At 40.6% G+C, this 20,083-nt stretch overlaps 2 protein-coding genes across 4 annotated transcripts; one reads left to right on the forward strand and one right to left on the reverse strand.

Moving 5' to 3' along the window:
• The first annotated feature begins 78 nt into the window (after positions 1-78).
• Positions 79-11,796, forward strand: RWDD1 (RWD domain containing 1). Of its 3 annotated transcripts, XM_061990589.1 has the most exons (8): positions 135-243; positions 2,401-2,466; positions 3,637-3,767; positions 4,786-4,929; positions 6,625-6,757; positions 7,628-7,690; positions 9,324-9,479; positions 9,742-11,796. In XM_061990589.1, exons 1-7 carry the CDS (start codon positions 171-173, stop codon positions 9,437-9,439), a joined length of 726 nt encoding a protein of 241 aa, XP_061846573.1. In that variant the 5' UTR covers positions 135-170; the 3' UTR covers positions 9,440-9,479; positions 9,742-11,796. The 3 variants fall into 3 exon arrangements, with proteins under 3 accessions (XP_061846574.1, XP_061846573.1, XP_061846575.1); XM_061990590.1 differs by having other exon boundaries at positions 79-243; positions 9,324-11,796; XM_061990591.1 differs by lacking the exon at positions 135-243 and adding an exon at positions 337-618 and having other exon boundaries at positions 9,324-11,796.
• A 2,178-nt stretch (positions 11,797-13,974) lies between these two features.
• On the reverse strand, positions 13,975-18,355 carry LOC104559681 (amine sulfotransferase-like). The gene is made up of 6 exons (XM_010204772.2): positions 18,207-18,355; positions 17,395-17,600; positions 16,597-16,723; positions 15,920-16,014; positions 15,024-15,204; positions 13,975-14,239 (listed from the first exon to the last, which is right to left on the reverse strand). The coding sequence occupies exons 1-6, from the start codon at positions 18,343-18,345 to the stop codon at positions 14,118-14,120; spliced, it is 870 nt and encodes a 289-aa protein (XP_010203074.1). The 5' UTR covers positions 18,346-18,355; the 3' UTR covers positions 13,975-14,117.
• Positions 18,356-20,083: the final 1,728 nt, after the last annotated feature.

Genomic DNA, 20,083 nt, shown 5'->3' on the forward strand with positions numbered 1-20,083 from the left:
CTCCCCTTCAGCCCAAAGGCATCCACCGCCGATGGAGAGCGCTGGCGCGGGGCCGGCGCTAGGCGTGCCTAGCCGATGCCGGAAGGCAGCACGCAGGCGCGGCGCCGGGGCGGTTCGGCGGTGCGCGCGGCCCATGGCCCTTGGCGGCGGCAGCGGCGGTGGCGGCCACCATGACCGACTACAGCGAGGAGCAGCGCAACGAGCTGGAGGCCTTGGAGTCCATCTACCCGGACTCGTTCACGGGTGAGGCCGCGGCGGGGCCCGCGCCTCGCGCCGCCGCACGGCGGGCCGGTGTGCAGGAGGAGCGGGAGGCCCCGCCGGGCGACCGCCGCCCCATGCGCCGCGCCTGCCCGGGCTCCTGCGGCGCCTCCTTGCCGGGGTTTTTGATTGTGACTTATTTTTTAGTGGGTTTCCCACGTCGGGAAACCCGGAGCACTTACTGGCGCTTCTGACCGGTCGGGTCCGGGTGGCTGTGGTGGGCGATTCGCGCCGCGGCGGCTAAAGCGCCCGGGGAACAGCAGCCCGACGTGGGCTCCCGTTCCCGTGCCCGAGTTGTGGCAGGTGGGAGGGTGCTCTTTGGAGAAACCTGTCAAAGGATGCGGCCCCATGTGAGAACTGGTGGGTTTGGCTTGTGGGTCGGCCAGTTTTTCTTTCTGGTGTCGGCTTCTCACAGCCGCCAAGTGCGGGATGCGTTTGGGGGTATTTAAAGATGCTTTTTCCTCTGTAAGTGAATTGCCAGCATCTGCCTTATCCCATTGCAGGTCTATGGTGGCGCAAAGGCAAACTTTAATTCCCTACTGCAGTGTGTTATACTGCTGAAACTTTCATATAATGGATACATGCTTTCTACAGGTTTTCAGCACTTCCTCGTTAGTGTCAAGCAATCTTCCTTAGTAAGAAAGGCTGCAGGACTTGAGGCTGTATAACCTAGAAAAGAGAAAACTAAGAGGGAACCTCAGCACTTATAAGTGCCTAAAGTTGGATATTAAGAGGATGGGCCAAGTCTTTTTTTCTGTAGCATCCAGTGACAGGACAAGGGGTAATGGGATGAAGCTGGAACACAAAAAGTTCCATTTAAACATAAAGAAAAACAATTTTACTGTGAGGGTGAGGGAGCCCTGGCCCAGGCTGCCTATGGAGGGTGTGGAGTCTCCTCTGGAGGTTTTCAAAACCCACCTGGATGTGTTCGTGTGTGACCTGATTTAGATGGACCTGTTTTAGCAAAAGGGGGTTGAACTGGATGATCTGTAGAAGTCCCATTGAACCCCTACCATTCTGTGATTTTGTGATTATCTGCCATGGTAGCTAATCCAATGTGGTGTATGGTGCTTACTATACAAAGAATTTTAACAGTAAACAAAATTGTGCATTTTCTCTTTCTTTCCTGCACAGTAACAACTGTGCCCAAGGTCCTACCATATCTTACTTGGCAGTAACTTTATCACACAGATATTTACTCAGTACATTTGCAAGTTGAAAATCTTTTAGGTTCTCTGGTTTCATGGTAAAGATGTATGAATTGATCTCTGCTAGCTGAGGATGCACAGTCACTTAATTGTAATATACTTTCATATTGCCTCTGCTCTAATGCCTGCTCTGAGGGGTTTTTTTCATATACCTAAGAGGGAGGAAAAAAAGATTGTAGTGATACATTATGAATTGAGCAAATTCAATTAATACTGTGAGAGCATGTATACTAGATTGAACGTAGGTTATAACAGTGATACAGAGCAGTCCTTATATGAGAGTATGGTGTGCAACCCACAATTGTGCAGTCAAGTTTCTAGTCTGTGGAACTTCAGATGACAGGGCTTGCATTTTCTTTGTCTCTACAGAGACACTTGTACTTACTGCCTGTCAATTTCATCCTAGCACATTGCTTGGGTAATACATTGTTGAAGGAAAGCAATATGAGTTTGGTCTTTTTTTATTTAAGAAACATTTGTTACATTAAGCTATCCTAAATATAGAAATTGGTGCAGGCATACTGTAAAAATAGTCCTGGGTCAAGAGTGCACTGGATGCTCGTCACATCTAGCAAATTAGCTTTGAGAGCTTTCTGCACACAGTCAGTGTGCTACCTTAAGTCATTTGGTGGTAGGTGGATTTGCACTTTTTGGAAAACCAAAATGGCCAAAAGAGAGAACTTTCCAGAAGAAAACCTTTTTGGTATTGCTGATGTTATGCTTTCATTCAAAGAGCACTCCAAACAGCACATCATATGGAAAATAGCTGTTAATTGAAAAGTATTTATTAATAGGATAAAAAGGTATTTAACACTGCATTTAAGCTGTTCCATGCTTCATAAGTCCTCGGGAAGTTCAGTTTGAATGATGTGAAGTAGTAGTTGTCTGATTTAAAGAATCCTTCTGTCTCTTTTTTTTTTTTCTCTTTAAACAGTATTGTCAGAACAGCCAACGACTTTCACAATCACTGTGACATCTGAAGCAGGAGAAAATGATGAAAGTAAGTTGTCTTAAATACAGGAGGGGTTTCTGTGTAAAACCTAATTCTGTGGCCAACAACTAGGTATACCTCCATTTAAGTCCTCTTAGGGATCTGATCCAGCATTCCTCAGAAAATATATTTCAAGAGTTCCAGTGATTTGTGTTTAGTTTACAGAAATGTTTTTCTCTTTCACTGTGGCTGCTTTCTGATATGCTGAAGCTCAAATGCATTGTGGCGCAGCTTCAAAAAAGAACAGTTTGTCACCAGCTCCATCATGAGCTTACTGTCATGTTGTGAGGTGATTTTGGGTTTTTTTCCTAGCAACTGTATGTATACCGGCTACATGAGAGAGTTGATCTGTGTGCTGTGAACATGCAGCCCTTAAGGAACAGTTCTAGAAGAAAGTGGGTCCTGAGTTGCTATTGTATTTTTTGGATCTCAGTGATTGCATGGGTTTGTTGTAAGCAAGCCTTGATCAAAATGAGTTTGAGAGCTGCTATTCTGGGTTAATGTATCAGAAGGAAGAAGCTGCTGCTGGGCTGCCAGAACTATGAGTCTTGAGGAACTGAAAGAAGACTTCTCCTTGACATTCTGTCAGGATGCTCATATGAAAGGAACTTGATTCTCTGTTACCTTGTTTCCATGTTGTCCTAGCTCTGGGTATCTTCACATTAAGTGTATTATCCTTGGGTACTTTTTTGCTTATTAATTTGTGTTGGGATTTGTCTTATGATTTCTGTGGAACCATGGTACCCAGGGTACAGAGGTTGATACTCCAGCCAGGCACACAGAATTTAAAGCAGTAATTTGCTGAGATTATTTCTAGGTCTGTTATTAGTACTTTTCCTCATTTTCTCAGCTTTAAGTGGGATATAAGGGAAAGAAAGTACTACTCTTGTACCCATAGTACCACAGAAGGTTTTCAGTCTCTAGAAAGACCTTTCAGACTTTAATGGCCTGTAATAGTTTATGTAAGGGTACACTTCAGCATCTTAATTTCCCACAACTCCTGCATTACGTTTAAACCTGTTCATATAATTTTAATGTCTGTGTAAGATGACTGTTCCATTAAGAAAAAACTATTTTATATTTTGAAGTCTTCAAGCTGCTAATGTAATAGAAAATTATACAGTAAGAGCTATAAAAAATTATTACCATAAGAATATCTGTGGTTTTTTGGTCTTGCAGCTGTCCAAACAACCCTGAAATTTACCTATAGAGAAAAATATCCAGATGAAACTCCACTTTATGAAGTTATCTCGCAGGAGAACCTTGATGATAATGATGTCATGGACATAACAAAACTACTAGAACAACAGGTAAGGAAAATGAAAGCTGTCCATTCGGTTCAATATCACTTCACACTTTAGCTTGAACGTCTCTCTCAAGTCAGCTGTTTTCTCAGGAATGTGCTACTGATTTGAAATACATCCTATGCAGTAGAGATGAGCATTGAGGTTTGAGTCTGGTAAATGACATTACTGAGGTGAATGATATAAATGAAGTAAAATACAGGGCTAACTTCATGCGCATTGCTACAATAATGAAAGGGAAGTGCTTTAGGGCTTCCTCTCTTTTGCAGGTGTAGCTGTAAGGTAAATTTGTTTCACTGTATCATATTTGTGGAAATAGGGCACTTCAGGCTTTTTTAGAAAGAGTAACAAATGGTCCATTGATTCTCACTTTTTTTAGTGATGCAAATAGTTGGGGGCAGAGGGGGAACGTCTCTCCCACCTTTGGGATCAATTTAAGTGCCCTGGGGAGTAATGAGAAGGAAACACTAATGATTTCAGGAATCCTTGACAAGTCCTCCCTGCCTTAAAATTGCCATAACATGTTCAGTAGGCATTCATTCTTTGGAGTTCACTTCACATAAGCTCCCTTCTGTCAACTGATGTTTTGTTTTTCTTGGGGAAGTGCCCCACTTCAATAGGGCCTGTAATGGGATTCAGGAATAAGCCATTTCAGGAGAAGAAAGGTTCTGAGTGACCATTGTCTCTTATGATTTGTGACAGTCAAATCTTGGAGTCATATTCCTGTTATAGATTCTGGTTTATTCATGCAAAAGCCTTCCAGATGTCTAGAATGTATTGATAACCTGAACATAGGTGCTCATCATTGGTGTTTTGCTGCACACCCATTTTTGACAGGAACTTTAGCTGGATTAACTGGCCAATTAGCTTGAATTCCACAGCAAGCTTTTGAGACTGCTGCAGAGTGCCTAAGCTGTGTTGCCTGTGTTTGTGCAGCCCACTGCTTTCTAGACAAACTTATGCACTCAGCTGCTGGAGGTTTGAGGTTCTTCTCCTGTTTGAAGTTGTCTTCTTTGTGTTGTAGGCGGAAGAAAATTTAGGAATGGTAATGATCTTCACTCTAGTCTCAGCAGTACAGGAGAAATTAAATGAAATAGTGGATCAAATAAAAACACGAAGAGAAGAGGAAAAGAAACAGAAAGAAAAAGAAGCAGAAGAAGAGGAGAAAGTATGTAAAGTAATGTTTTCAACTAAAAATTTCCGTCTTTCTATAAATGTGTGGGTTTGATGCAAGAGCAATTCTCGGTTGCAGTGGGAGAGGGATATCCATCCCAAAGCTAATGTAATGAAAATTTAAAGACTAGGAGATTTTTTAGTGCACTTAGGAGATCACCACTCCTCCACCCGACCTCCATTTTCTAAAGCAGTCTTTTCAGAGACATATTACATGTCCAGAATCCCTACTAGCTTTACTTTCTAAGGCACAGGAAAGGATTTTTCCCATAATGAAATCCAAGTTGCTGTAGCCAGTTTTTGTCTCGAGGAGACAAGAGATGGGGAGCAAAAATGCTAGAATGTGGCTTCACACAGGCTGCATGGTCTGAGGAAATCTCTCCTTCTTGGTAGACTGAGTGGATAGGGTGAAAGCAGGGGGACCAGTTTTCAAGATGAGTTTGTCATCCCTGCATGTGTCCTTTCTACCAATCACTGTGGAATAGTTTTACCATTCATGGAATGTGCTGTGGTAAATCCAGCTACAGAGTCTTCGCCTTCTTCCTCAGCAATAGCTACAGCAGGATGGGATTTGGAAGGTTTAATATTTCTGCAAATGCCAGAAAATTAGCTGGAGAAAAGAATCCTTTTTTTTCTGTCTCAACACAATAGAAAAGTTTAATGTATTTTAAGGGAAAATATTTGCATGTAGATTGCATGTAAGAGTTGCCTACTTTTGGATAACCTGTATGAGTGTTGTGTTGCTAATTTTTGCAGTGTAGACCCAAAAGTTGTACATGGGATATTTCCATAAGGATTTCCACCTCAGTACAGCTCTCTGAAGGGCAAGTCCTGGAGTCACAGAATGGTTTGGGTTGGCAAGGACCTTAGAGATTGTCTAGCTCAAACCCTCTGCCATGGGCAGAGATACCTTCCACTAGACCAGGTTCCTCAAAGCTTTATCCAAACTGGCCTTGAACGCTTTGAGGATGGGGCATCCACTGCTTCTGTAGGCAAGGTGTACCAGTGCCTCATCACCCTCACAGGGAAGGACTTCTTCCTTACATCTAATCTAAATCTACCCTCTTTCGGTTTGAAGCTGTTACTCCTTGTCCTGTCACTGCATGCCCTTGTAAAAAGTCCGTCTCAAGCGTATCTTCCTGCCTCCTCTTCTCCAGGCTGATGAACTATAACTCTCTCAGCCTGTCTTCATAGGAGAGGTGCTCCAGCCTTCTGATGATCTTTGCAGCATTCCTCTGCCCTCTCTCCATGTCCTGATGTTGAGAGCCCCAGAGCTGGATGCAACGTTGTAGTTGTGGTTTCACGAGAGCAGAGGAGAGGAGGGAGTCACCTGCTTTGGCCTACTGGCCATGCTTCTTTTGATGCAGCCCAGGTTACAATTGACTTTCAGTGCTGCAAGTGCACGTTGCTGGGTCATATTCAGTTTTTCATCCACCAACACTCCCAAGTCCCTCTCTGCAGGGTTGCTTTCAATCCGCTCACCTCTCAGCTTTTATTTCAGCATGGGACATGATAAAAAAAGAGTAAGAATGTGTTCTTTGTCTATTCTCAGGGTTAGGATTAATTTGTCAGAATACTTCACAGGAGGCTGTGTTTCCGGAATGTTGTAATTCAAATAATTGAGAGAATGCTCATATTCACTCATAGCTTTGCAAGTTGTGTTTGCAGCCTTATTTTCTGTTCCTTTCAGCAACGTTTTCATGGCACTCCTGTTACCATCGAGAATTTCCTAAATTGGAAAGCGAAGTTTGATGCAGAACTCCTAGAAATAAAGAGGAAAAAAATGAAAGAGGAAGAACAAGCAGGCAAAAATAAATTAAGCGGTATGATTCACAACTTGTCCTGAAGTTTTTACAGTGTTACCAGACTATAATGACAAGCCTGAAAGCAGTTTTTACACTGAAATATGATGGTAGGAAATAAACTCTTAATGCAGTATTTGATTATTGTCCTCCATGTCCCATGAAGGCTTTCTGAGTGCTGATTTGGGGCTAATTGGGTAGCTAACAGATTCAGAATTTCTGCTGAAGTCATTAAGGTTCCCAAACTGTGAATTTAAGCATCTTCAGTTTTGTGTCAGCACACCACTTGGAGCTGCTCCTGATGAGAGTCATTCTGGCCAGAAATAGTTGGGGTGAAAAGAGTCCTGAGCTTTTCTTGCCCTGCCTCCCAGTAAGAAAGGCTTGGCTTTGCTTTGTGTGATGCTTCCTTCACCTATGTGTGTGGGTAGGAGCTGGTAATTTATGTGTAGATCCTAGTTGCTTTTCAAAATGGGAGAATAAATGGAAAAAGGTGGAGGGGTTAGCTAATTTATTTTCCAGTTCCCACAGAGGATTCCTTGTGGAATGCAAGATGTGGACTAAAGCAATAAGGACTGAGAAAAGGCTGTGGGGCAGTACACCGTAAACTTTCCCATTATTAAAGCCTTAGTGACATTAAAGTGACTATAAGACACAGTCATCCATTTCATATCTGGGAGGAAGAAGCCTGTTGATGCAGAAGAATCTTGGATGAATAGTTAAAAAATCACAAGGGAAAACTTACAGAAATCACCAGATTAAAAAAAATTAAAAGACTGCTGGAACTGGTGAAATTGAAATGCTTAAAATACATGTGCTAACTATTGTTGCCTTAGGTTGAGCACTATTTCAGAATTCTACTTGCTCATATATTATTTTTTATTTTATTTCTAGGTAAACAGCTATTTGAAATGGATCACAACCTTGACACATCTGACATCCAGTTCTTGGAGGAAGGTAAATATCCATTTCTTTCCACAGCTGAAAGATGGTGGCTTAAAAGGGGTCGTAATTCCTAAGCAAAATTTGTGTTACACTTCCCACTTCACATCTTACCTTGGTATCACCTGTAACATCAGAAGTCCTGGTTTGCAGATAGAACAAAAGTGATTTTCATTTCTTTCAAAAACAAAAATTCAAAATATTTTCAAGATGCTGAAGCATATTTATTTTCCATTTTGAGCTTGACTTGATCTTATTTCTGTTGTTTCTATGCAAACTATTGAACTGGAACCAAAACCAAAAACAACTGAAGCAAGACAAAAACAAAACAAAAAACCTCTCATCCAAACTCTGATGTTTCTTTTTTTTTTTCCAAAAGCCAGCCTTCTTACCCCTGATTTCAGGCAGAAATCTTAAAGTTCCGTCTCCTCTCTGAACCTCAGCAGCAATAGTAAACATCTTGCAGGTCAAAATTAATGCTCTTTACCTCTGTTCAAAGCAGTTCTTCATCGTTTTGTGCAGATTTGTCTGTTATCTTATTGAAAATATCTGACATGGTGCCAGATGAAAATTTTACAAGCCTGTGCCAAAAAAACCAAATAAATCTACTCATGGTCACATATCTGTAATTTTCTGCCTTTTAGTCTTGTAGTTTAAAAGATTAATTTTTGAATTAAGACAATTCTTTAATGTAGCTGCATTATCTACTATCATTGACTCTTACATGCAGAAGGGAGTGAAGAATTTTCTCTGCAAGGAACAATTTAAAAAAAGAAGTAGTTTTGGTTAGAGGACATTGTTTACCTTGACTTCCTCTAAAATGCCTAAAGATGGGTGTCTCAAGGGGAGAGCGCACCTCTGTATTTGGGCTCTGGACCCAAATGACCTGGGATTAACAAATTAATCCTGTTGCTATTGGTGATGAAAAGGTCCTTAGTGCCGTTGGAATTGCATCATAAATGCAATTTAGTATTACAGTACTGTGCTACAATTACTACTAATTTTCACAGCTTACAGGGGAAGATGACGTTCTCTTTGAGATGTGAGTAGCTCCCAAGTCCGGTGAAAGAGCGAGTAGAGCCGCCCTCAGTGGCCGAGAGGTGTCAGTGTCGGTACATGCAAATAAAATGGCACCAGTCTTCAAGTCTCTTTCTGTCAGTGTAATCTCTTTCAGAAGGAAATGTGCCAGCATGCAAAGCTTCATCTTGCTTTTAAAATTTAAATCTGAAAGCAACTACATCTTTGTAGGTGAATAAGTAGTGTATAAGGGTGTTTTTTTTTAATAAACCTTAGCTGTTTCTGTGGCTATGATAGTTGTAGCTATTACAACTGTGAGGTACCAAATTCCTATTTTGACAGTACTTGAGAGAATCTCAGCTTCTAGGAACTATAAATGTCAATTTCCTTCTCCTGAGGTCGTGTGACATTTATCTTGGTGGGTTTTGTTATGAGGAAGAAAAGCCTCACTTTGGCTGTAAGAAAAGAAAATACAATGTGTCCTTTTCCATATCATTTTGACAGATAAAAAGCCAAGTAAGTTAACAGCCACCTGCACTGAGGAATGGATATAAAAAAGTGTTTCTTTGTTGTTGTCCAGGTACTGTTTTCCTACTTGTGTGAAAACAAATTATTTTCCTTTTCTTTGCAGCTGGAAACAGCGTGGAGGTTGATGAATCTTTATTCCAAGAAATGGATGATTTAGAGTTGGAGGAGGATGAAGAGGATGACCCTGACTACAACCCTGTTAATTTAGATAGTGATTAGACTTTTTTGGACTGTCTCTGTCATCAGTATGATAACACATGTGAGTGAGGGGCAGGCGGGAAAGCCACAGCATCTGTGGTTTTAGTAACATGTGGTTTTCTTTTTTCTTTTTTTTTTCCAAAGAAAAGAACCAAAACATTTTAAATCCAGAAGAATGGTCTTCTGATGACTTTCATCATAAATAAATTTACTTTAATATTTTAAATGGAAAATTTGAGGAATATTGTTCTGTCTGAAAATGCTATTCTATTTTCTCCTTTTTTTATTTTTTTCCTTCCCACTTCTGTAATTTTCACTTGAAGAGATGTGTCACCGGGCAAGGTGAAAAGATGTTCTAGCAAGCACTAAACACACCTGCATCTGAAGTCTGACGGACTGTTCTTGCCATCTTCCATCTAGGATACACATGGGCGCCTTTGGTAAATAAAAGGGGTCACATACTGTGCGGTTATTTTCATTTCATTTTTCTTCTGTGGAATTATATAACAGTGCAAGTCAGTTCTGGTGCCTCAATCTCTTGGCTGTAGATAGGCAGCAGTAGTTACCATGTAGTAAGGCTTAGCCTTATTAAAGTTTAATGGCAACCGTTTCCATACTGCTAGAATAAAATCATTTGCCGTAGTTGAGGGTAATAGTTTCAAAATGACTAGTTCAAGTCTGTAGGGGAGAAAAAAGAAAACAGAATGAGACTGGTTGATTTGTTCAGAGAGGGTTTGGGGTTTGTTGGGATTTTTGGTTTTTTTTTTGAACTTGTGCACCAATGAACTTCTATAGAAAAAAAAACAACCCCAAACAGCCACCCTGAGAAAATTAATTTGGTTTTCGCAACAGCCTGTGTTGAATTGCTGTCGATGGAGTGCAGGTGACAGCACCAAGGATTTAGAGAGTGCTTTGTAGGTTTGAATGTAATGGGGGTGTTTCAGAAGCATATTGTTGGCAGCCTGTAAAAGGTTAGCACAATGTACAGTAAAGCCATGCATCAACTCATTGATGTTTGCCACTCTGCAGAGTTGCTTATGAAGCTAACAGCTTGATGTTAGACTCCTCCTCCCTTCCCACCTCCAAAAAACCCCAAAACACTGCAAGAGCTATGGTGTTTAAAGACAGTCTGTTTGAGACTTTGCTAGAGTGCTGACGGTGTGGATGAAGGTTTCGAAAGACAGCTCTCTGAGTAGAGAACCACCAGGCACGTCAAAGATTAAACACTGTGTGCTGAAATCTAAAACACTGTTAGTAGGCTGCCTTAACTTCACCAGCTTCAACTTTTGAAGAGGATTGCACTAAAGTATGACAGTGCTTAAAGGAATAATAAATGTTGTGAACTTCAGTATTTGGAAATTCTGTGTGAGAGATTTAATTCTGGAAATAACAGTGTATAAAATTCTCTGCTCATACTGCTCAAGAACGTCTGCTTAGGATGATCTCCTTTAACATGTTTCAGTAGTCTTTTCTTTTTTGTATTCAAGATGAATGAGTTTCTATTAGAGAGAAAAAAATGTTCATATACGCTGTAAATACTTTTATAAATTAACCATGTGCCTTTGTTCCTACTGTCCTCTATTTGATCTTTTAAATTTTGGCTACTAAGAATTGTAGACAAATACCTAGGTTTCAATGATAATGATGTATGTTTCAAAGCAATAAGCAGGATCTGTGTTCCAGCACAGTTACCAAATATTAAAAAATCGTGAGTTGGTGTGGTATAGAATCTGACTTTTCCAAAGATAACGGTTGGATTGAGAGCTTCGGAGTAACTACATCCATCTTCCTGTGTAATTGCTAGGATAATTTAAAATGCTTACCAGGACTGAACTGAATTTACTTCTGGTATGTCTCTGTTCAGCTGCATAAAAAGCATTTAACTTGTAAGGCTGCTTTCTGTTTTCAGCTGCGGATGTTTAAAACTGGTGTTTTTTCATAAAAGATGTGAATTAATTCTCTCTAAATCTGAACTGAACCCGAGAGTCGTGTGCAAAATGTAATTTGAGAGGATTTTCCAAGTGGGTCATTAATGAGAATCATCTACGTATGAGAACGAGTTTCTCATTAATGATATTTCATGATTAATTAGACTTTCTTGTCTGTTTTCACACAACATATTTATTTGTTTTCATGTAGGGGATGCATAGCTTAAAAATGTTAAAATGATGTCAAGTTAAAATGTGAAAAGGTGTTTTCGCTGTTACATGTTATATTTCAAAGCAGAAGAAATAATAAGGGTTGAAGTGACAAAAAAATGCATCAAGTCCATTCCTCTGAGTCTTTGGAACAAGTTTTAGTGACTCAATCTGAACTTCAGATTTGTTGAGCTTTGTCAGTAATTAATGTCTGTGAAATAAAAGGGAAATTGGATGAGTGAGCTTGGCTAGGTTTGTGTGTTTTAGTTTGCTGAAATAGACTGAGAGAACACTTTTGGTGGAAAACAGGTGAGACATTTAAAATTCACTTATGCACTTTGGATTACACTGAAGTCTAATTCGTATTACTTCAATAAAATGTCGTCAATAAACTTTGATGGAATTCTAGTAATTCAAAACTATGGTGCTGGCAACCTTGCTTCTATCTTGCTTTTAACTGTCCAAGTCCAAAGCATACATTGTAATGCACGTAGGGAGATTATTGCAACACTGCACTACAACCAGAGCCAGATAATTTTTGTCATGTAGGACTTTATTAATAGTTGGTGCCTGAGCTCTATTCCAATTTAGAGAACGGTGCCCACCATAGCGAGATGTGGCAGGAGTTTGCTTCCAAACTATGATTGCATCATGATCTGCTTTAAAGCAAACAGAACCAAAGGGAGCATACATCTTTTTCTTCTTCTTTTTTTCTTGCTTGCCCTCCTATTTTGACCAAAAAAAAACCCAAAGGGTGGGACTGAAATACGCTTCCTGTGAGGGGAAAAAAATGTTCTAATCTCTGCAGTTGTTGGAATAAATTCCAAGCTTGTTAGACCAGGCAGTAGACTATGATGATACTCCAGTCCTGAGAGAAGCAGATGTGAGTGCTCTTCCTCATGTTGCAGGATATGACAGGGCTGAAACACACCTGGGGTTCTGGGTTTTGTTGTGGCTTTGGTTTTTTTCCATTAACCCTTCAGAGGCCTGCAGCTTGGCGTGGAGTAGGAGGGAGAGGTTCTCATGCTCAGTTCTTTGGCAGAATTAGTAGTGTCGTGTGAGGTTTATGTGGCTTTTATTACTATGCTGTGACTTCCTGTAAAAAGAGCGTAGATCAAGGTCCTACTTGTTATCAGGAGTTCTGTTTGTGCTGAGAGCAAACTCAGCAAAAAACCTGCATTAGCCTTCTGACTTGAACTACTTTTACCTTTTCTGTGGGCAGGGTACGTATGTTCAGGTGGAAAAGGTCACTGTTCCCGCTTGTAGGAAGATCAGGCTCACAGGCCAGAGAATGCGGAGGTCACAGAAGTCAGAAAAGATGGTTATGTAACTTATTTTTCCTGTTATCAGGAATACAAAGTTCAGAACAAAAGGTGACAGTTGAAGAACATAGAAATATCCTTCTTGTAGGCTAATGGTATGGGGTCACCTTCACCTAATAGAAGCAGCTAACTCTGAAGCAGTTGTGTCCAGGAAAAAAACAGGCAAAATCCATCAGAAAGCTAAACTAGGTGGACTGAAAATAAGAAGAGCAAGCTGGTGCCTTGGCACGTATCAGAGACTTAAGAGTGTGTAGGTAGGGAGGAGAGGAAGGACAGCTCTAGTTTGGGAGGAGTTTCATAGGACAGAGTTGAGCAATACACAGGAGCTGGATCTCCATCTGTAGGCAACATACAAGGCTTTGGTGCCTACAAAGGTGAATATATTGTAGACCAGATGCATGTTAGGAGTGGAACAGTTGAATTTGCAACTATTTTTTGAGCTGTTGTTAGTAAAAAATCTTGAGAGAAGTTATTTTCTCAGGGAAAGCTCTTGGGCAAGCTGCTGCATGGAGTTGAATCATGGATAGGTTTACCCACAACAGTGAATGAATGAATATATGAGGAAGGATGTAGTCTTAGAGACCTGATAGGTTTTTTACATTAGTAGCATGTCATCAGGTATCATAGACGGGGCATTCACTCCACAACTGCTGAGACTATGGCTTATGTTTTTTCTCAGTATTTCAAAGAGCAAATTGTCAGATGTGACCTCAAGAACTATAACAGACGATGCAATGAAGCATTTCAGTCAAATAGGCAACACCAGAAGGTGCAACCTAAGGGTTACTTCACTAGCAAAAGGTTGAGTACCAGTGTTTACCAAGGAAAGAGGAATTGAAGACATCAAAGTATAAACATACCTAAGCTGATCAATGTTCTTTTCAATGTGGATGCTGAATTTTCTACCTCACAAAATGCACAAGTGAAACATTTTTCAGATAGTATTTAGCCACACCAACCTATCCTCATTTGTCTTTTTACCACTCTGGTACTATTAAAGCCAATGAGAGAAAACACAGACACGAAGGAAGTCACTTTTCCAAGAAAGTTAACCAAAATTTCTATTAAAATTACAATAATTGGGAAACTGGTGGAATTTTATGGCTTCCTCAGACAACTCACATTTTGTGCCTGAGGTGTCATCATTATTATTTCTATGCCATAGCTGAAAATGGACATATTTTCTCCTTCCACAAAATCCAAGATAAGCATCAAAGGCTGAAGAAACTCAAAATGAGCCTACAGTTCATTAATATCCCAGATAAATTTGATGGGCAGGGTCTTCATTTTTTCTTCCAGAACTTTGTCAAACCTCTCACTTTGTGCCACTGTCATCATGTTTTTCCAGTCTCCAACAGTGCCTGAGGAAAGAGGCAGCAAGGGAAGATGAGATGCAAAACATGTATTTCTCCGAAGCCTGCTGCATACAGTGAGTGCAAGTCTTGGGAAACAATTCCTGGTCTTCCCAGCATCTCCCTGTCTCTGACCTTGATGAGTGAGGCTCTGTGTGCTCTTTTGAGGACATGGTTCCAAGCCTAGGGGCTGTCACTAAAACATAGCATAGACCCACAATCCTGGCTTCTTTAAAATTATTCAATGCATTTGTTCTGGTGTCTTTCTCTGAGATCAAAGAGGAAGTTATTAAAAGCATCACCTCTGTTTTTTCTCTCAGTGTCCCACTGCTCTCTTTATTCTTTGGAGGTCTCCTCCTACACCAAGCCATAGGACATCTTAGCAATACTTAGAAGCCCAGGGAGGCCATGTAGGGACGCAGAAGGTCGTTGGCCAACAAGGTCTACTCTCATACAATTAGGGTAACTCTTACCTTGAAAAGTAAGAAATGCTAAAAATATATTATTTTACCCCTGGCTCAGTACCACCCTTAAACCTTTTCATAGATCTAACAGGCCTTTTACAACTCATGTTACAAACAGTAAAGCATTACTTTTTTATTATCCTTAGGCAAATTTAGTAGAATCACTGATGCCACATCAACACAACTGCTCTTACAAATTTAATTTGCCACTCACCTGAACTTTCCTTCTGAAAATGCGGCATTCCAGCTGAGTCCTGAAGCCCTGGCTGCATTTTACACTCAAAAGCATGGGATGAAATAGCGGTTGCATAAAACCGCTTTCACTTTACCTTTTCGTAGAAAACTGCCCTTGTCTTTTGCTGTTATGTCATCTGGCAGGTTCTCATAGTTTGCTCTGGGATCTTTCTTCATGTTCTCAAACGTAGCCTGTTTCACAACACTGTCTACTTCCTCTTCACTCAACTTCTTGCCGATGAAGTCACAGATCTTCAGCACAGCACTTCTGAGATCCTGCAATAATGTCACTTTCAAGAGTCTTGATGATGAAAAGAACAGAATGCATACAGTAAGGGAATATAGGATAACAAGGGACATACATTTGGGTGCCAAACTGATCATCATTTTCATGTGAGTGTAGTCTCACTTTCATCAGTGTTATGCTGGAGAGCAGTGACACTGTAGCTCACTGCAGCAGTGTGTCCTTGGAGATGGGGAATTCTGTGTTCAGCTCCTCATGTTGAAAACCCAATCTGCATCAGGCATTAGATGCCCTACCAAAGTCACCCCTGGGACAGCACCTGTGAGTGCAAACCGCTACTCAGCCCACGGGTGTTTGTCCATCTTGTGTTCCTAGCAGAAGACTTGACCTGAGCAACCCTGGGCACTGAAGCCTGAGGGACCAGTGCAGTGGCACATGATGTGGGCAGAGATGTCATGGCTGGGATTTGCCCACAAGTAGAAGGGAAGACACCTCACAGAAAGAAGGCATGGTACAAAGGCATGGACAGCACCAGACAGGGCACTTCTGGTCAGAGATTTGAGACTTGAGTACTCCTCAAGTACTTTAAAGCCTGTCTCTTAGGCACTTCTTTCCTTTAGCAGAACTGTCCTTATGAGCACAACACTCCCATTGAAGATATTCCCAAAAATCTTGTTTGAGTTGTCTGAAAATGTGCTAGGTATAGGAAGATATTATGTGGGATACTGTGATACTAATTGACCTCACCTTTTTCATTTCTTCATAGGTAAGGAAGAGTATATTGAAATCCTTTGCATGACTGTACCAGCCTGCAACATGATCCATCCACGAACTTGCAAGTACTTAGCACAGTAATTTATTGTAAAAAAAGAGAGAAATGGTATTAATAGCTCGTAGTAAAGTTGCAAAATTGTTAATCATTACGTCCTTTGTAAGGCTGCGTGTAAATAATACTTTCTGGTTACATGTGCTTGCAGTTATTGTGACTATTCTCCAAACTAATGTGGCCAATCCCCTTTTGTTTCCAGTAGTCCAAACTAATACTGGCAGAAGTGAACATCTACTTCTTTATTGTTGCTGTCCAGTGTCTCCTAGAACAGATTCAGATCCACTAACCAAGCACAGAAGCCTTGAGAGATTTTCAGTCTTAATGGTTGTTATTCTGAAACAGCCTCCAATTACAATGAAAAAGGTGGCTTGCATGTTGCTGGGGAGCAGTAAACCCATGATTGTGCTGCTCTTTCTGGACCAGCTTCCATCAGTAAGTGATGCCAAGCACACACAGCCTTTGCAGCTTTACAACATAGCTGAGCATTCTGGCAATTGATAATCATTGGTATAATTAACCTCCATTTAATTAACCTTCATTTAATCTACAGTCATGCAATACAATCTGGACTCCTTAGTAAAAAAAGACATCCTACCTTTGCCAGCTAAAAATCTCTCCATAAAAGCATTAAAATCTGGTATTTCCTCTAGTGCGGTCATGAATTTAGAGAAGTGGTAGTAAGAAACCATAACATCCTTAGGGTTCCTGGTAACATAAATAATCTGCAAAACGATAAGAAGCCTTGTCTCAGAAACAGTAAAAGACTGCAATTGCCCTGACCATCAGCGCATTGTTCCATACAAATGCCCCTGGAAATATGTGAAGAGTTGGAAGGTGACAATCACATTAGGTAAATTCTGGATGAGACAGTGCTCTCAGGTCATTTCTAGGACTGCATTTGTAGGGTGCCTGTGGCTGACTGTTTTCAGGGGATCAGTGTTACAGGCTTCAGTGATAGGGTTCACTTGTGCAAGGCAGTTAGGCTGCAATAACTACACTGGGGATCGGGAAATGAAGGTTTCACATTCATTCTCTACTCATTCTCTAACCATCCTACTCATATTCTCAGTGTGGGAGATTTGTCTTCAGACTTAGAACTTTTCTGTAGTTGGATATTCTCAAGGGGAAAACCAGTGCAAATCTTTGACCCTGTCAGATTCTCCTGAGATTCACCATCCTTCTTTCTAACAGTGTTGGGGCTGAGAGATTTGGCAAAAGGAAATAGAATAAATGGGCTTTAGAAGGTCTCTGCCCTACTCACATATATGAGTAAGGTGATATTTATACTGAAACCCAGGGACCTGAAAGAGGAAAAAGGTAGTTTTTGGATCAATTCACTGTTGCAAATTAGCATGATTGGTTTTAAGGGAAATGTAAAAGTGACATCACTTACAGAGCCTCTTCTATTTCTCAGGTCTCTTGGAACTAAGTAGTAAGGCAAGTGGGTGGCAAAAACACGAGGCAAAGGAAGATCTTCATAATTCACGTCGCTCATATATTCCAGCCACGGGATTCTTTCCATGATCTGCTTATTTTCTGTTCCATCCCGATGGCCTTCATGAAGTATTAAGCTCAAAATGTTCTGCGTCCACACAGTTCCTGAAAAGGAAACTTTATTTGAACCTTGGTTGATTTTATTTTTTAAATTAAAGACAGTGCTTGTGATATCCAAATCTGAAAGTGAACTTACTTGTAAAAATTTTCTTTGTTGGGCTCATTTGTGCTTTACAAGCATGGTGTTATCAGATGCACTATATGCTACAGTGCATATACTCAGAGGCACTTCAGGTCTGAAAGAAAATCCTATGTATTTCCCTGGGGAAGGCCTGACTTGTGGGTCACAGCTGCTGGCAAGGATGAGCTAAAAAGGCAGGACTTGAAGACTGTGCCACTATGTGTTCATGTTCCAGCTGTTAATGGTGGGAGGCAAATCCCGAAAGATGAATGCCCTTGGGCAGAATGAACAGAACTGTTTCGCTCCAGAGCCTCTGGCCATCTCCTACTGTAATACTGCTGGTTCCTTTCTCCTTTTATACCATAGGCCAGTCTGCTCAGGCTGTGGCTGTGCTGGGTTTGTACTTAATGCTACACTGCATACACTCAGACAATTTAGGTGTAAAAACAAAGCTGTAAGTACTATTTCTGCAGTTAGATGGCTGAATACAACACAGATTTTACCCACTTTAGAAAAAATTCCATTCTTACCTGATTTTGGGTAAGTAACTAAAAATATGTCACTATCATTGATTTCAAAATCCTCCAGGGAAGCTACATACTCAGGTGTAGTCACTTGACCAAAATAAAACCCTTTGTATTTAAATACATATTCCTTTGATGGTTCCATTACCAATCTGTTGTCCTTGTAGGAAAATAACCTACAATAAGAAAATATAAAGTATATCTCTTTCTCTGGTTGTCATCTCACAGAAAAAAAACAAATATCACACAACACATTTCTAATGAAAAGAAAAAAAAACAATAAAAACTGTACTCCAACAACTTTTACTCACATACAAGTGTATATTCCATGTAAGTAAAAACTAACCTCCCTGACGGAAACTTAGGTGAAAATCATTTGTCAGAATTCCTCTAGGATCTGAGTAACTATAGTTTTCTTTGGGATGTCAGACCTAGCTTAACTACCAAGCTCTCATTCTGAATTTGGTGACTGAAAGTGTGTTCAGAATGTCTTTTAACAATGTCTGCCTCCTTCTACAAGCCTTTACAAACTGGAGCCCTACATGTACCAAATCTGAAAGTTTAGAAACTCTTTCAAATTCAAGTTGTGAAAACAAACTTGAGAAAGTCCTAAGAATGCAAAGATGTGGAGAATGAGTGAAAAGTACCACTGATGCAGGAGAAAGAGCAAGGAATTTGTGAGAAACAAAAAGGGGACACATGCAATGCACAGTACGTAGAAACCTTCTTGATATTGTTCTGTCAAAAACATGGAGTTTTGTATCAATTTGGAACAAAGGTTATTGTGCTGCCTGTTTCTTATAGATATATGACTATACTATGAAAAAATTTACCCTGGTAAACAAGCCTTGTCCCATTTCCTGGAAAGCCTACTTTATATGATGGGAGAAAAAAGCCCAACATTCAGGTGTGCTCGTGCCAGCCAGGTTACACCTCAAAAATACATCTCAAAAATAACTGTCCAAATGCAGGCACAAAGGTGTCTGCCAGTTAATCTCCTAAATCCACAGTGACAACACACTTTTACTCTGCTTAGTTACTTGTCTCACAGTTACGACTCCAAGTTCTTTGCTGAGACATCCAGAAAAGTCCATGTGAGGCTCTGGTTTCCATACGAGCACTGAGAAAACTCTACTCTGGACAGCTACCCTCCCCTCAAGCATGGACCAGCTCTAGCCCCTTATTGTCTCCAATTCTTTTGGGCAATACATGCCAAAATCTTCTACAAAAGAGGTCTATGGGAAACTATTGTTATTTTACCAGGAGAATAATAAAGCACAGATCTACCACTCTTAACACTTTCAGGCATACTGACCTCTCTCCTCTGCTCTCTGGTGCTCACAGAGATGTGCGCTGCTGCTTCCCAGCCTGGTGAATGCGAGCAATTCTAGAGATGCATGAGCCGTCACTTTCGAACTCAGATGTGAACCTGTTGTCACTGTGCTGGTTGGCTTGCTTTCAGGATGTGCTTATCAGCAATGCAGACAGAGATTAGAGAACTAATATAACTCACCAAAAAAAAAAAAAAAAGCAAGCCATAAAGGTTTTTAAAATTCTTTCAAATCTGTTTGAATTCCGTTTCTTTTTTCATCAGCAGCATTATTGAGGAAGATTGCAGAGAAGCAGAAGGGAATAAAATCTTTTGCTTTTTGCTAGATTTTTTTTTTCTTCAGTTTTCACTGAACTTCTGCCCTAATTGTTTTTGATCTCCAAGCTACGTGTGACAGTGCTCCCAAAGAATAGTCCAAATCCACTACTCCACCAGTGTGGTTGATCAAAGTGGTCTAACCTGGTCTCAGCCATAAGCCCGGCATGAGCTACTTAGGTTAATCACTTCTCCCTGAAATCTGCACTCCAGCAACAACACAAAGAACATTTTGTTC

This window comes from Colius striatus, chromosome 2 (genome assembly GCF_028858725.1).
Source record: "Colius striatus isolate bColStr4 chromosome 2, bColStr4.1.hap1, whole genome shotgun sequence".
In the NCBI taxonomy this organism is placed as follows: Eukaryota; Metazoa; Chordata; class Aves; order Coliiformes; family Coliidae; genus Colius; species Colius striatus.

What these genes read in the sequence shown, in the direction of transcription:
- RWDD1 (XM_061990590.1), top strand. Translation starts at nt 171, where the DNA reads ATGACCGACTACAGCGAGGAGCAGCGCAACGAGCTGGAGGCCTTGGAG. An exon ending in AGGCAAAAATAAATTAAGCG is followed by an intron (nt 6,758 to 7,627) that starts GTATGATTCACA and finishes TTTTATTTCTAG; the next exon opens with GTAAACAGCTATTTGAAATG. An exon ending in CATCCAGTTCTTGGAGGAAG is followed by an intron (nt 7,691 to 9,323) that starts GTAAATATCCAT and finishes TTTTCTTTGCAG; the next exon opens with CTGGAAACAGCGTGGAGGTT.
- LOC104559681 (XM_010204772.2), bottom strand. Translation starts at nt 18,345, where the DNA reads ATGGAACCATCAAAGGAATATGTATTTAAATACAAAGGGTTTTATTTT. An exon ending in AGTTACTTACCCAAAATCAG is followed by an intron (nt 17,601 to 18,206) that starts GTAAGAATGGAA and finishes TTTCCTTTTCAG; the next exon opens with GAACTGTGTGGACGCAGAAC. An exon ending in GAGATTTTTAGCTGGCAAAG is followed by an intron (nt 16,015 to 16,596) that starts GTAGGATGTCTT and finishes TACTGTGCTAAG; the next exon opens with TACTTGCAAGTTCGTGGATG.